Raw genomic sequence first — 13,051 nt, forward strand, 5'->3', positions numbered from 1 at the left:
GAAGAAGAAGAAGAAGAAGAAGAAGAAGAAGAAGAAGAAGAAGAAGAAGAAGAAGAAGAAGAAGAAGAAGAAGAAGAAGAAGGGAGTGGTGGGAGAGAGGGAGGAAGGGAAGGAGGGAAGGAGAGAAGGAGAGAGGGAGGGAGAGAGAGGAAAGGGAGTGAGGGGAAAGGAGTGGGGGAGAGCACAGTTCTGTAAAGTTAATATAGGTATCCTAATTTGGAACGCTAATTTCTTTTAGAATTCTTTAAAGTTTAATTTGTATAAAATGAATTTCATAAACCTAAAATCATCTGTACTTAGATCAGACCCTTCTTTTTAGCCTGATGTCATTCTGGGAGTTGGCAGCTCCTTTGCTCATAGTTTACCTGACTAGCTCACTGGATGGACTGCTGGGCAAGGAGGCAAAGTCAGGGGTCTAGACCCATTTCTCCACTGCCCCTTCCCACCCCCACCAACACAACTTTTCCATCCTCTACCTACCCTCCTTCTTCTGTATTGGGATGTACATGTCTATGAATGTCTTCTTGTGTGAATACTTGTGACCGTGTCTGCTTATGTATCTACATTAAGTCTGTATTTGTTCTTCCAAGGTCAAGTAAAAGGCAGATCTGGGAAACTTTGTTGGGGAGGTAACTTAGCATAGTGGAGAGAGTGCTGGACTTGGAGTCAAGCTAGTTCTGAGTTCAAATTCTGCCTTTAACATTTACTAACTAGGTGACCATGGTCAAATGGTTTAATCTCTGAGTCTTGAATTCCTTGTCTGTAAAATGAGTATAATAGGACCTGTTCTTGTGTTGAACAAAGAGATGCTATGTGTAAAGTGGTCTGCAAACCTTTTACCCATGTAGAAATGCTGAGGATTCTTCTTCATGTAAACATTTATCTATGATTGTGCATGTGTGAATCTTCGTGTCTTTGGGGCTAAGAGATCCTGTGCTCCCAGTGTCTGCGTGTATATTAGAAGTCATATTTCCATAGGGCTTTTAGGTTCATGAGACTCTTTCTCCACAACAATTCTTTGAAGTAGATAATGCAACTATTTTTATGTCCATTTTACAGATGAGGAACTTGACTTTTGAGTAAGAATTCCCTCCAAAATGCCCCTGACAAGTGGTCATTCAATCTTTGCTTGAAGGCCTCCACTGACAGGAATGACTGATGTGCCCATCTATTTCACCAAAGGGCAGTTTTAAATGTCAGAAGAGAAGAATTAGAATGGAGACAGAGACGATCACCAGATAGCAAAAATAGAAACCAAGAGAAAGAGACAAAATCAGAGATAGAAAGGAGTGAGGGGAGAAAAGAGGGGAGATAATAATAACAATAATAGCCGACTGTATGATTTAGGTACCAATTTATGCTTTGTAAGTACTGTACTTTACATGTCTTATCCCATTCGACCATTATAACAACCCTGTGAGGTAGATGCTACATCCTCATTTTATAGATGTGAAAGCTGAGGCTGAAAGCAGTGAAAGATAAAGAGGATTAGAAAGGAGACAAGAATATTTCTACTCTGCTCAAACCAGGGACTCTCTGAGGGTCAGAGTTGAGTCTCTCTCTCAGAGTGGAGATTCTTGAAGATGAAAATTCCATTTTTTCCCCTCTCAGGCTGGTGACATTCTTCTTTCCCACAATCCACAGCTGAAAGGCTAGCAGAGAGCTACGGTTAGGGAGACTATCTCACAGCTGAATACTGAAAGGGAAACACTCAGGATAGGAAGCAAAGAGGTAATAACATTTGTCCAACCCTATCCCTTTAGATTCTAGTGTATAGGAGTAGGAAGGTGAAGAAGAGGAGGGTAAAGACCACCCCCCAAAAGCCTGTCAGGGCAGCAGCCCCATCTGTGTTGCATAGGTCTTGATTACAGCATGAGACAGGTCGAGTGAGACCGATGCCATCCACATCTGAGGGCTCACACCTCTGGGCACATGCTTTTGTGACTGTGGCATCTCCCACAAAGGGGTACACTGCAATGAGAGTAAGGAATAATGGACAAGTCAGGAGGCTCCAGCCCAACCCATCAAATTCCCATTCCCTGATATATTCCCCTCTGTTAATACAAGCCTCTGACCACCAAACCCTCAGGAAGTCATCCTGGACTCAATATGACTAGACTCAATCATGCTTGGATTTCCTTTTACCCACAGTGCTCAGGGGCTCTTGAGTATTCTCTTAACAATTCCTAGATGGACTGGGTACAGTCTCAACAAAGAAGGAGAGAAAACAAATTTCTATCAAGTGAGTTGAACATTCTTTTTGACTTCCCATGGTAAAATCAGAGGTGTGTTTTTGTTCAAATGTTGTCGTTTTCAGTTGTATCGTGACTCTTCAGGACCACATTTGGGGTTTTCTTGGCAGAGATGCTGAAATGGTTTGCCATTTCCTTTTCTAGTTCATTTTATAGATGAGGAAACTGAGAGGCAAATGGGGTAAAGTGACTTGCCCAGGGTCACACAGCTAGTAAATGTCTGACCAGATTTGGACTAGGAAGATGAACCATCCTAGTTAAAGGACTCTTGTCATCTCTTACTTAAACTATTGGAATATTCTCCTTCCCAGCCCCCCCCCCATTCTCCCCTCCAAGCCATCATGTACACTACTAGTCTCTCTGAACAATAACAGCCTTTTCTTGTCCCCTCCTGTTTCTACGCAGGTCATCCCCCATTCCTAGACTCCTCTCTTTTACAAATGACTGCTGCCATCTTCCTTCATGTGACATCTCAAGGAAGGCTTCTGTGAATCTTCTTCCTAAGTGAAGATATTTTCTCCATCTTCAGATTTTTCCCAGGATCCCATGTTTCTTTTCTGCCCTTGTTGCATTTGTCATCATAAGATCATAGATTTAGTAAGAAGGGACCTTAGAAGTCATGCAGTCCAACCTCATCATTTAAAATCATCCCATGGTAAAGGGTACTGTATTTGGAGTCAGAGAACCTGGATTCACACCCTAGCACTGTCACTTCCAGTGTGATCTTGGCCAGATAAATCCCTGTTTCTCATGTATAAAATGAAGGGGTTGGACTAGATGACCTTTAAAATCCCCTCCAGTTCTAAATTTATAATCCTATGAAGGGGAGGCCCAGAGAGTTATAGCATACTTATTGTAAGGTATATCACACTTGTTTTTGTTCTTCATTCTCTCCCCTCTCTCTTTCTGCCACCTCTCACCCAAACTCCTACAACCCACAATCCCTACCTCTGCTGATAGCAGAGACTATAAAGGGTCCTAGGATTTAGAGCTGGAAAGAGATTTTAGATACTATTTGGTCTAGTCCTTTCATTTTAGAGATGGGAAAATGAGGCTTAGGGAGGTAAGAGGACTTGCCTAAAGTCACACAGGTAGTATGGAATAGAACTAGATTCAAACCCAGGCCCTCTGATCTCAAACCCAATGCTCTTTCCATTATAAAGGCTTAACAAATATTGTCGAGTCACCATTTTATAGATGAGGAGACTGAGACCCCCAAGAGGTTCTATATCTTGGTCAAAGACACCTGGCTAATAAAATGGGGAAACTGGGATTTCAAATCATACTTCCTGACTCCAGGGCCAGATTTTTTTTCTACTAACCCCATTGACATTGTGGGACAGCTGGAATTACACCATGGAAATTTTCTTTCCTGCATTGTTTTGTTGGCTTTGTCCCAGATCTGTCACATGAGGACTCCCCCCTCCAGAAATCCTTGGACCTTGACTTCTCTCCTCACCTTCCTCCAGAGAATACATGGTTGTCTTGCACATGGTCTCCTCAGGGGCACAGGTAGCAATGGTGGTGCACTTGGAGATGTTGGTGGGCTGCTGGCAGCTGTAACATTTCAAGGCGAAGGCTACTTGGGAGAAGGAAGGAGGGTGGTCAAGTAGTGGTTCCTTAACACCCTGGGTCTTTCTAACCCTCAACCCCAAGCCTGATGAGGACAATATGTTTCCTGTCCACAGGGAGCTTCTGATCTAAGGGGTGGGAGGTGAAGATGAGGCTTCTGACCTCAGAGAACTCCCAGACTCTGAAAGGTGACATAGATCTTTTACCATGGGAGCTATGGGTCTGAGGGAAATAGCTCCTACAGTCTAGAAGCTATCCATTGAGTGGAAGAGACTCTGAGCCAGCCTTCTGTTGTGTCCAGATTGGGAATCAAGGAACCTAGGCTCAGTCCTGGCTCTGCCTCTGGTTTGCTTTGTCATCTGAAGGTGAGTCCATTCATCTCTCTGAGCTTAGGAATTCCTCTGCATCAAATGGGGGTGGGGTGGTGTTGAGCTGATGCTTTCTAAGACCCCTCCTAGTCTGACCATCTAAAACTAAAAAGATCTTGGATGTTGGAGTTTGGGTGAAAGTGGGGAATTAAAAGAAGAAATGGGTCTCTTAAGGGAAAAGAGAGTGTTCCCCTTTGTCTTTTGGGGCAAGAACTCTGAAGTGGAGGTGTGTTGTGTAAACAGTGGAAAGTAACAAATCAGGAATAGTCTGTACCCTTCTCTCCATACATTCTCTCCCCTTCCCTCCTTGAAACCTGATCCAGCCTCAGCACTAACGAACCAACAACAAGCAAGGCATCTCATGGAGACTCAACCAGATCTCCTGCCCCCTTCATGTGTGACTTGGGTGAGGCACCACTCTCTCTGGTTAACCCCTTTTCCCCCAGGGAAAAGAGGGAAAATATTTTGGATCTGGTTATAGTCCTATCTCTTCTCATTCCACTGATCCCAGATGATTCACAGATTCTACTAGATGATTCTACGAATGCTGCCTATATTCTCTGATCCCTTTTCTACCACCCTAGTAAAGGTCTCTTTGTTATCTCCTACCTTAACTATTGGAATATTCTTCCTATCTGGTTCCCTACCTTCTCCCCTCCAAGCCATCATGTACACTACCTGTCACTCTCTTCTTAAATACTTTCAATGGCACCCTATTGCCTAAGGGCTAAAGTTAAGACTCTAGGCCAGGGGTTGGCAACGTATGGCTCTCGAGCCATATCTGGCTCCACTTCCTGACCGGCCAGTCCGGGCAGAGCCCCAGGATGTGCCCCAGGGGCCCCTTCAGCCCCCGCCCCATATTCCAGTGCCTTCTGCCTCCATCCTCCTCCTTCCGAAGGTGTTTATGGCCAAAAAGGTTGCCGACTGTTGCTCTAGGCATTCAAAGCCCTCCTTGGTCTGGCCTTATTCTACCTTTTCACCTCATCTCACACTTCTTCCCTTCAAACAGACTGATTCTCGTGATCCTCCTCTCTTTTCATCTTTCTTCCTATCTAACCTAAGCTCTAAACTCATTAAGTGTAATTCTATCTCCATATTTCTATATCATCATCTTTTAATTCATCTTTTTGTATCTCCATCTGAAAGGGGACATAGGTACATATAGTCTTTCCCTCCTTCCCTCTCTCTCTCCTTCTTTTCTTCTTGCCTCCACTCCATCTTTCCATTCCACTATCTCCATCTCTCTTTATATCTCCATTTTGATATCTATTCTTTATTTCCATTATTTTTCCCTTCTGTTCCCCTAGGTTTCCTTCCCAGCTTCTTCTGCAATTTATTCTGTTTCTGTCTTTGTCTCCCTTTGAAACAGATGGGCTAAGGACATCCAGAGTGCTGGGAGAAAAAGTGAATGGCAGGTATATGGGGCATGATCTTTCTTCTCTCTCTCTCTCTCTCTCTCTCTCTCTCTCTCTCTCTCAGCTTGCTCAGGAGCTTGTGGGGAGAATCTTGCGAATGAAAAGAATTCTTCACTTAAACCCATTCTGGAGTTCTCTCCTTGGCCCAAGAAGGCTCTTGAGCCTACTTCATTACTCCCTCTCCCCATCCCATTCAGTCTTAGTCCCATCCCCATCTCACCAAGCTCCCCGAATGCAGCAGTAGTCACAGTCAGAAGTAGCAGCCTTGATGCCCACATGGTCTTTTTGCTTGTGCCCAGTGTCTCCCAGATATCCACAGTATGCTTATTCAGAGAGGAGGAGGAGGAGGAGGAGGAGGAGGAGGAGGAGGAGGAGGAGGAATAAGAGGAGGAGGAGGAGGAGGAGAAAAGAGTAGAGAAACCTGTTCTCTAAGAGGATTAGCCTTATCTAGTTTCCAGGACCTCCCCCTTCCCTTCCTCTATCTCTCTTTTTTCATGGGCCTGTTCAAGAGTTGGGCTGGCCTAGAGGCTGGGGACCAGCACCTGTCCCTTCGGGCTTGGTATCTTGCCAAAACAGTGCCCACTTCATCTAAGAGGCTAGGCACTGGTAAATGCTTTCCTGAAGCTATTCCATCTGCATCTTAATGAAATTTAGTAATCATTTGTTAAGGGTTACTTTGTGTGAATCACTGTAGTAGGTTCCCAGGATACAAAAAAAAAAAAATGAAGTAGTCCCTGTCTTCAAGACTGTCCCAACAGAATATCATCCTCAGTGGGTGGTAGATTCCCTTTGCTAGAGGTTTTCAAGCAGAGGCTGAATACTCACAAGTTAGGGATACAGTAGAGGGGATTCTGGAAGGAAGGAAGGAAGGAAGGAAGGAAGGAAGGAAGGAAGGAAGGAAGGAAGGAAGGAAGGGCTTGGTTTAGGGTAGACACTTGGCTGAAATGGCTTCAGAGGTCCCTCCAGCACTAAAATTTGGTGGTTCAGAGTTTTCATTCTATTGAGGGGATACAAAGATAAGGTGGGTGGAAACAAACACACAACAAAAAACAACCTTGGACTCAGTTCAGGAAGACCAGCCTCTGACACATAAGCTATGTGACCAGATGTTGGGGTTGGGCTGGTGACCTCTAAGGACCCTATTATTTCTGCAATCCTTTGAGGTCACAATTTTCTAAGCCTCAATTCCAATGAAATTGGGGAAATAACTTTAGTGCCTACATCACAGGAATTTACAAAAATCAGATGAGATAATGTTTGCAGAATACTTTGCAAGCCTCAAGCTGTTATATAAATGTTAGCTATAATTATATTTACATTTTTATCATTATTGTTTTATTCTTCTTAGTATTATCAATGAGTAGCGTGGAGCTGTTTTTCTTGAATAGAGTTGTTGTAAGTATTGGTTTTCTATTGTCTTTATCTCTTTTCTTCTTTCTTTGTTTCTTTCTTTTTCCCTTCCTTTCTTCCCTTATTCTTTCTTTCTTTCCTTTCTTCCTTATTCTATCTATGTCTCTTTTTCTCCTCCTCTTCCTTTTGTTATTTTGTGGCTGAGAAGGCATAACTAAACCTAAAGGAAATTCCAAAGAAGCCTATTTTGTCCCTATGCAAGAAAATTTTCCTTAAAATTAAAGTTAACTGAAAGGAGAATTATCAACCTTGGAATATAGTGAGTCCTCCTTACTGGAGACATTTAAACTGAGATCTCTTATCTCTGTACCTTAGCACAGACTACTCCAGGTCAGGAATGCACTCCTTCCATGCTGCCTCTTGAATACCTAGTTTTCTTTAACTCTCAATTCAAATGCCACCTTCCACATGAGGCCTTTATAGATTCTTTTCAGCTGCTAGATACCCCCAGCAAAATTACCTTGCATTTCTTCAGTTTACTTTTTAGTTTATTTTTCTGTGGTCATCCTATAGAATGCCCTCTTGCAGAATGTAAGTTCCTTGAGGGCAGAGTCTCTTTCATTTTAATCTTAATATCCCCAGCAACTAGCACAGTGCTTGATATATAACAGAAACTCAGTGGATGATTCTTCATTGATAAAATGAGACCGATTCACTATTTGGGAACATCATATTGTAAATGTTTGAAAGCTATTGTATTTAGAGAATTTCTATTCAGGTACCAATTGGGCTTAGTATTCTCTGATTTTGTGATTTTACGATACAAGTGTGATCTGACTTTTGCCACCACAGAGTGAGGGAACACAGACCTACCTGTTGGCTGGGGGGTTTGTTTAACATTTCTCCAAAGCCTTAGTGGGTTTGGACTTAGCCTAGTATAGACTACCCCAAATGCCCAGGTCCCTGTGACATCACAGGAGAAGATGTTAGCAAGAACACACAACCAGATGAGATGGCTCCTCACCACCCCATTTTCTTTCTCTGGGGTTCTTTTCTTCTACATTCCAGGCACCAAGGTACATTATTGCATAGTCTATCCCAGATGTATTTTGTATATGTCTTTTTGTGTGCTTTTCTCCCTTTGAGAGATTATAAATTTGTTGAGAATAGGAAGTCTTTCATTTTTGTCTTTATATCCATAGCCCCTGACACAGTGCTTGGCACATAGTAGCTGATAAATAAATGCTTATTGATGGATTGGTTTTCTCTCTTCTGCTTTCAATTCACTTTGTCTCTGGTTTCTACCCTCCCCCAAACTATATGCTAAGGTTGCCTCTGGGAGGCTGGGATAGGGTTGACTTTGAGGGTGGCAGAGGGCTATCCCAAAGGGCCAAACCCAAAGGGGTCTTGATCTCTGTCTTGTCATCAGGAAGCATCCTGCTTAATTATGAGTCCCCCAAGTATTGGTCTGATCAGCCACAGTTGGAATCACTGTACCTGACATTGTGATGTCATTTTGGTCCTCTTTGAGTACAAAGGACAACAATGAGAGTCACACGAGGCACAAACACAGGCATAGGAAAAGTAGGATTTAACCAGAAAATATTGTGACCTGTTTGGTTTATTTAGCATTAGAGTAGAGACTCAAGGAATCCACAGAGAGATTTCAGATGTCTGTGAATTTGGATAGAAAAAAAAAAAACGACATCTTTATTTTCACTGATCTCTCACCGAAATTGAAAATTTCTTTCAATTATTTAAAAATATTATTCTGAAAAGGGATCGGAAGGCTTCATCAGTCTGCCCAAAGGGTCCAAGACATAAAAATGGTTAAGAATGCATGTATTAGAGGAACAAAATTGCCTGGACCCATATGAGTGGTAATCAGGAAAAGCTTTCTGGAAAAAGAGAAAGTGAACTGAGAAATGGCATTTGACAAAAAGACCTGGGATGGGGAAGTGGGGAAGTAAATAAAATGAGTGCGAGTGTCCCAGGTTGGGAAATAATCTCTTTAAGAAACAAATCTTGGAGTCAAGATACTCACTTCAAGGGTCCTCAGGTCTCTTATAGAAGAAGAAACTTCATCTGCTGGTCCAGACCCCTGTAAATGTTCCCTCTTTTTCTCTGCCTCTACAATATTTGGTTGTATTAATGTTTACTACATTGTTCACTGTCTCACACATAATGAACACTTAATAAATGCCGGTTGACTGATTGGCTTACTGTAAGGTGACTCTTCCATACCTTCATGTTCATTGGGTAAAGGGACCTTTTGGGGATGCCCTCTTCCCTTGTTGGGCCCCTAGCAGGGATCTGCAGTTCCATTGTCTTTGTGGGTCTCACCCACCCAGTTCTTTTTCCAATGGGCCTCACCTTTATTTGACATGCTTAGGGCCCTCCAAGACACTCCCTTCTCAAGTAGGCACACAATCCCATTTTCCACCTCCCTGAAATCTGTACACTTCCTGGGCACAGCTGATGCTTTCCACCTGCCCATCCTGGGTGTGGAGAATGTAACTGGGCTCTGGGCTACACTTGGTGAAAAGGGACCTGCTAGGGAACTAAACCTCAACCTAAGGCCTCCTCCCTTAATCCTCGCCTGAAACCTGGCCTTCCCTCCCCTCCCAGTCTTTCTCAGTCATTGAACGGAGGCTGAACTCAGAGCACCCTGGGGTCAGGGCTAGGGCTCCGGCTTAGGAGGAGAGGGGAGGAGGGCATCCCTTGAGGTGGAGTATTAAGGCAGTGACTGAGACTCATTGAATCAGAGACCTATAACTGGAAATCCTTCATTTTTTAGAAGAGAGAAAACTAAGTCTCAGGGAGGCTAAATCAGGATATTGAAATGAATATTTGGCTCCAGGAGTTGTCAAAAGAGACTGAAATGGCTTCCCAGGAAATGCATAGGACCAACTTAGATTTATAAAAGTTAAAATATAGAATATAGATGATGGATGACTACCAAGCTGTTGTGGTTTATTTATGAGCTGGGTCAGGGGGGCTGAAGTCTCACAACAAATACTAAAGTAAAGGCACCAGAAAGAACTTTTAAAGCATCAAGAAGATTGAGTGATACAGAAGAAAAACAACTGCTTGATCACATGGTTAAATGGGGATACGATTTGGGATGTAGACTCTAAATGATCACCCTGGTGCAAATATCAATAATATGGAAATAAGTCTTGATCAAGGACACACGTAAAACCCAGTGGAATTGCTTGTTGGCTATTGGAGGGGGTGGGAGGAGGGGAGGGAAAGAATGTGAATCATGTAACCATGGAAAAATATTCTAAATTAATTAACTAAATAAACTTTCAAAAAAAGAAGATTGAATAATAGATTAGAAAGCTATTAAGAATGTCTAGGGTTAGGGCAGCTAGGTAGCACAGTGGAGAGAGAGCCAGACCTGGAAATAGGAGGTATAAATCTGGTCTCAGATACCTCCTAGCTGTGTCACCCTGGGCAAGTCACTTAATCCTAATTGCCTGGCCCTTGCTACTCTTCTATCTTAGAATTGTTACTAGCATAGAAGGTAAGAGTTTTTAAAAAATAGCTAAGGAAATGTAAATGGCCAATAGAGAGAAGGTAAAACTACTTATCACTTTTGCTTGTTCTCACTACAAGATAATCTTTCAACTGGGAAGGAGAGAATCAGAGTTCAACCCCCAGATCTTAGATTTGGAGAAGGAAAATACCTTAGCATTAATCAAATCTAATCCACTTGTTTTTTCTTTTTCTTTTTCTTTTTCAACCCTTACCTTCTGTCTTAGAATCAATATTAAATATTAGTTTCAAAGCTGAAGAATGCTAGGTAATTGAGGTTAAGTGACTTGCCCAGGGTCACACAACTAGGAAGTATCTGAGGCCAGATTTGAACCCACAACCTGCAGACTCTAGGCCAGACCCTTTATCTACTCTACTGAGCCACCTACCTGTCCCTCATCTATTTTTTCCAATGAGTAAACTGAGGCCAAAAGAGACCAAGTGATTTGCCCAAGGTCATGAAGAGAAAGTGCAGCATATCTGAGATTCAAACACCCAGCTCCTCTGATTCCAGATCCCACATATCAGAAGAGAGATGGTAAGAAGCTTCTAGGCACTCTCAATTAGAATTACAGAATTTCAGATTAGGAAGGGACCACTATTGCCATCTTGTTATGGAATCCAACTCATGCTCAAAAAAAAAATGTCCATAGAATATGGAAACCAAACAAGAGATTATTGTTATTGTTGTTCACTTGTGTTTGACTCTTCACCATCCCATGGACCATAGAATGCCAGGCCATTGTCCTGAGGATCTCATCTTCTGATGTCATTCGTTTTAATACTGTTCTTGAGGTTTTCTTGGCAAAGATACTGGTGCGGTTCGCCATTGCCTTCTCCAGTGAATCACCTTTTGTCAGAACTCTCCACTATGACCTATCTGACTTGGGTAACCCTACATGGCACAGCTCATAGTTTCATTGAGGTAGCTCAATGAAAGTCCCTCACCCATGACAAGACGGGGATCCAGGGATAGAGATTACAAAAAATAAGATAGAATATGAAACTGAACATTTTGCAAAAACAAAATTAGTGCAGCTAGGCTAAGAAGGGAAACCACCAAAAGTTCTGTTATTTCTGATATATCCAAGGTATAGAGGAAATCAATGTAAATACATAAGACCAAAAGCCATTCCCCAATGTACAAACAGCCAAAGGATATGAACAAATGCTTTTCTAAAGAAGAATTGAAAACTATTAACGATTCTATGAAAAATGGCTCCAAATCATCAATAATTAGAGAAATGCAAGTCATTTCTTGGTGACTAAGGTTTCACTCAGAGTCAACAAATTGTCAAGTAATATAGAAGATGAAATAAAGGCTTTTGGAGGGCTGTAGGAAGATAAGCCTGCTAACATAGCTTAGCACCAACTAATAATTGGTATAGTTGTGAATTGGTCCAATCATTCTGGAAAGCTATTTAGAATTATACTTTAAAAAATGTCTATAATGTCTATGCCATTATCCTCCCACCTGGACTTAGAGATCCCATTTACTACTAGGAAAATACCTCAAAGAAATAAAAAGCAATATTCTTAGCACTATATAGTAGTAAAGAACTAGAAACATTGATTGGTAAATAACAAAACAAATCACTGTGCTTGAGTGTAATGAAACATGATTGTGCATTAAGGAATGAATAGTACAAAGAATTCAGAGATCCATGGGAGGCCATATGAAGAGATACAGAAAGAAACAAATCAAATCAGGAAAACAATATTCACAAAGACTATACCAGTGTAAACAGAAAGAATGAAACAAGAGAACCAAATGCTATAATTCTAATGACTTAATTAGTCTTAATTAAGACTTAATAAGCCTGGTAACTTAATTGACTCTAGAGAAGAGTTGAGAGAAAAAGGAACTGTTCTTTCTTTGCAGAGGAGAGTATTCCTTTTTCTCTTCATAGGGATATGGAATATTACAAACATTGTCAGACTTGATCAAGGAGTTGGTTTAGTTTTGCTATACTGCTCACCCACACCATATTTCTTTCTTTATTTGTTGCAAGGGATGGTTTATTTGGAGGGGGACAGGGAGGAAAATTTCCAGAAATGTCTATGATGTAAAAACACAAAATATCTATAAATATAAGAACCCTTATTTTCTGGAAGTTTCTTCAGACATTGAACCCAAATAGACCTCTATGCAATTCCACCATCCCCCTCCCCATTTCTCCTCATGATAAGGCATCTGGGTGGTGCATTGGGAAAGAGTGCTAGAACTGGAATCAGAAGGTGAGTTCAAGTCTGGCCTCAGACACATACTAGCCATATGACCCTGGACAAGTCACTTAATCTTCCTATACCTCAGTTTTCTCATCTATTAAATGGGGATGATAATATCATCTGTCGCCTGGAGTTGTTAGTGTGAGGATTAAATGAGGTAATATGTTATAAAGCATTTTTGCAAATCTTAAAGCTCTATAGAAATACTAATGACAATGATAATGATGAAGATGGTGATGATGATGATAATGAGGACAACTTTGGGGACTGAACAGAACAAGTCTAGTTTCTTGTCCACATGTCATCCTTTCAGGTGCTTGAAAAC

At 41.7% G+C, this 13,051-nt stretch overlaps 1 protein-coding gene across 1 annotated transcript; it reads right to left on the bottom strand.

Moving 5' to 3' along the window:
* Nucleotides 1-1,358: 1,358 nt before the first annotated feature.
* LOC123231980 (ly6/PLAUR domain-containing protein 2-like) lies at nt 1,359-5,896 on the bottom strand. The gene is made up of 3 exons (XM_044658307.1): nt 5,828-5,896; nt 3,712-3,831; nt 1,359-1,971 (listed from the first exon to the last, which is right to left on the bottom strand). The coding sequence occupies exons 1-3, from the start codon at nt 5,883-5,885 to the stop codon at nt 1,760-1,762; spliced, it is 390 nt and encodes a 129-aa protein (XP_044514242.1). The 5' UTR covers nt 5,886-5,896; the 3' UTR covers nt 1,359-1,759.
* Between the last annotated feature and the right edge of the window lie 7,155 nt (nt 5,897-13,051).

Source organism: Gracilinanus agilis, chromosome 1 (genome assembly GCF_016433145.1).
Source record: "Gracilinanus agilis isolate LMUSP501 chromosome 1, AgileGrace, whole genome shotgun sequence".
NCBI classification, from domain to species: domain Eukaryota; kingdom Metazoa; phylum Chordata; class Mammalia; order Didelphimorphia; family Didelphidae; genus Gracilinanus; species Gracilinanus agilis.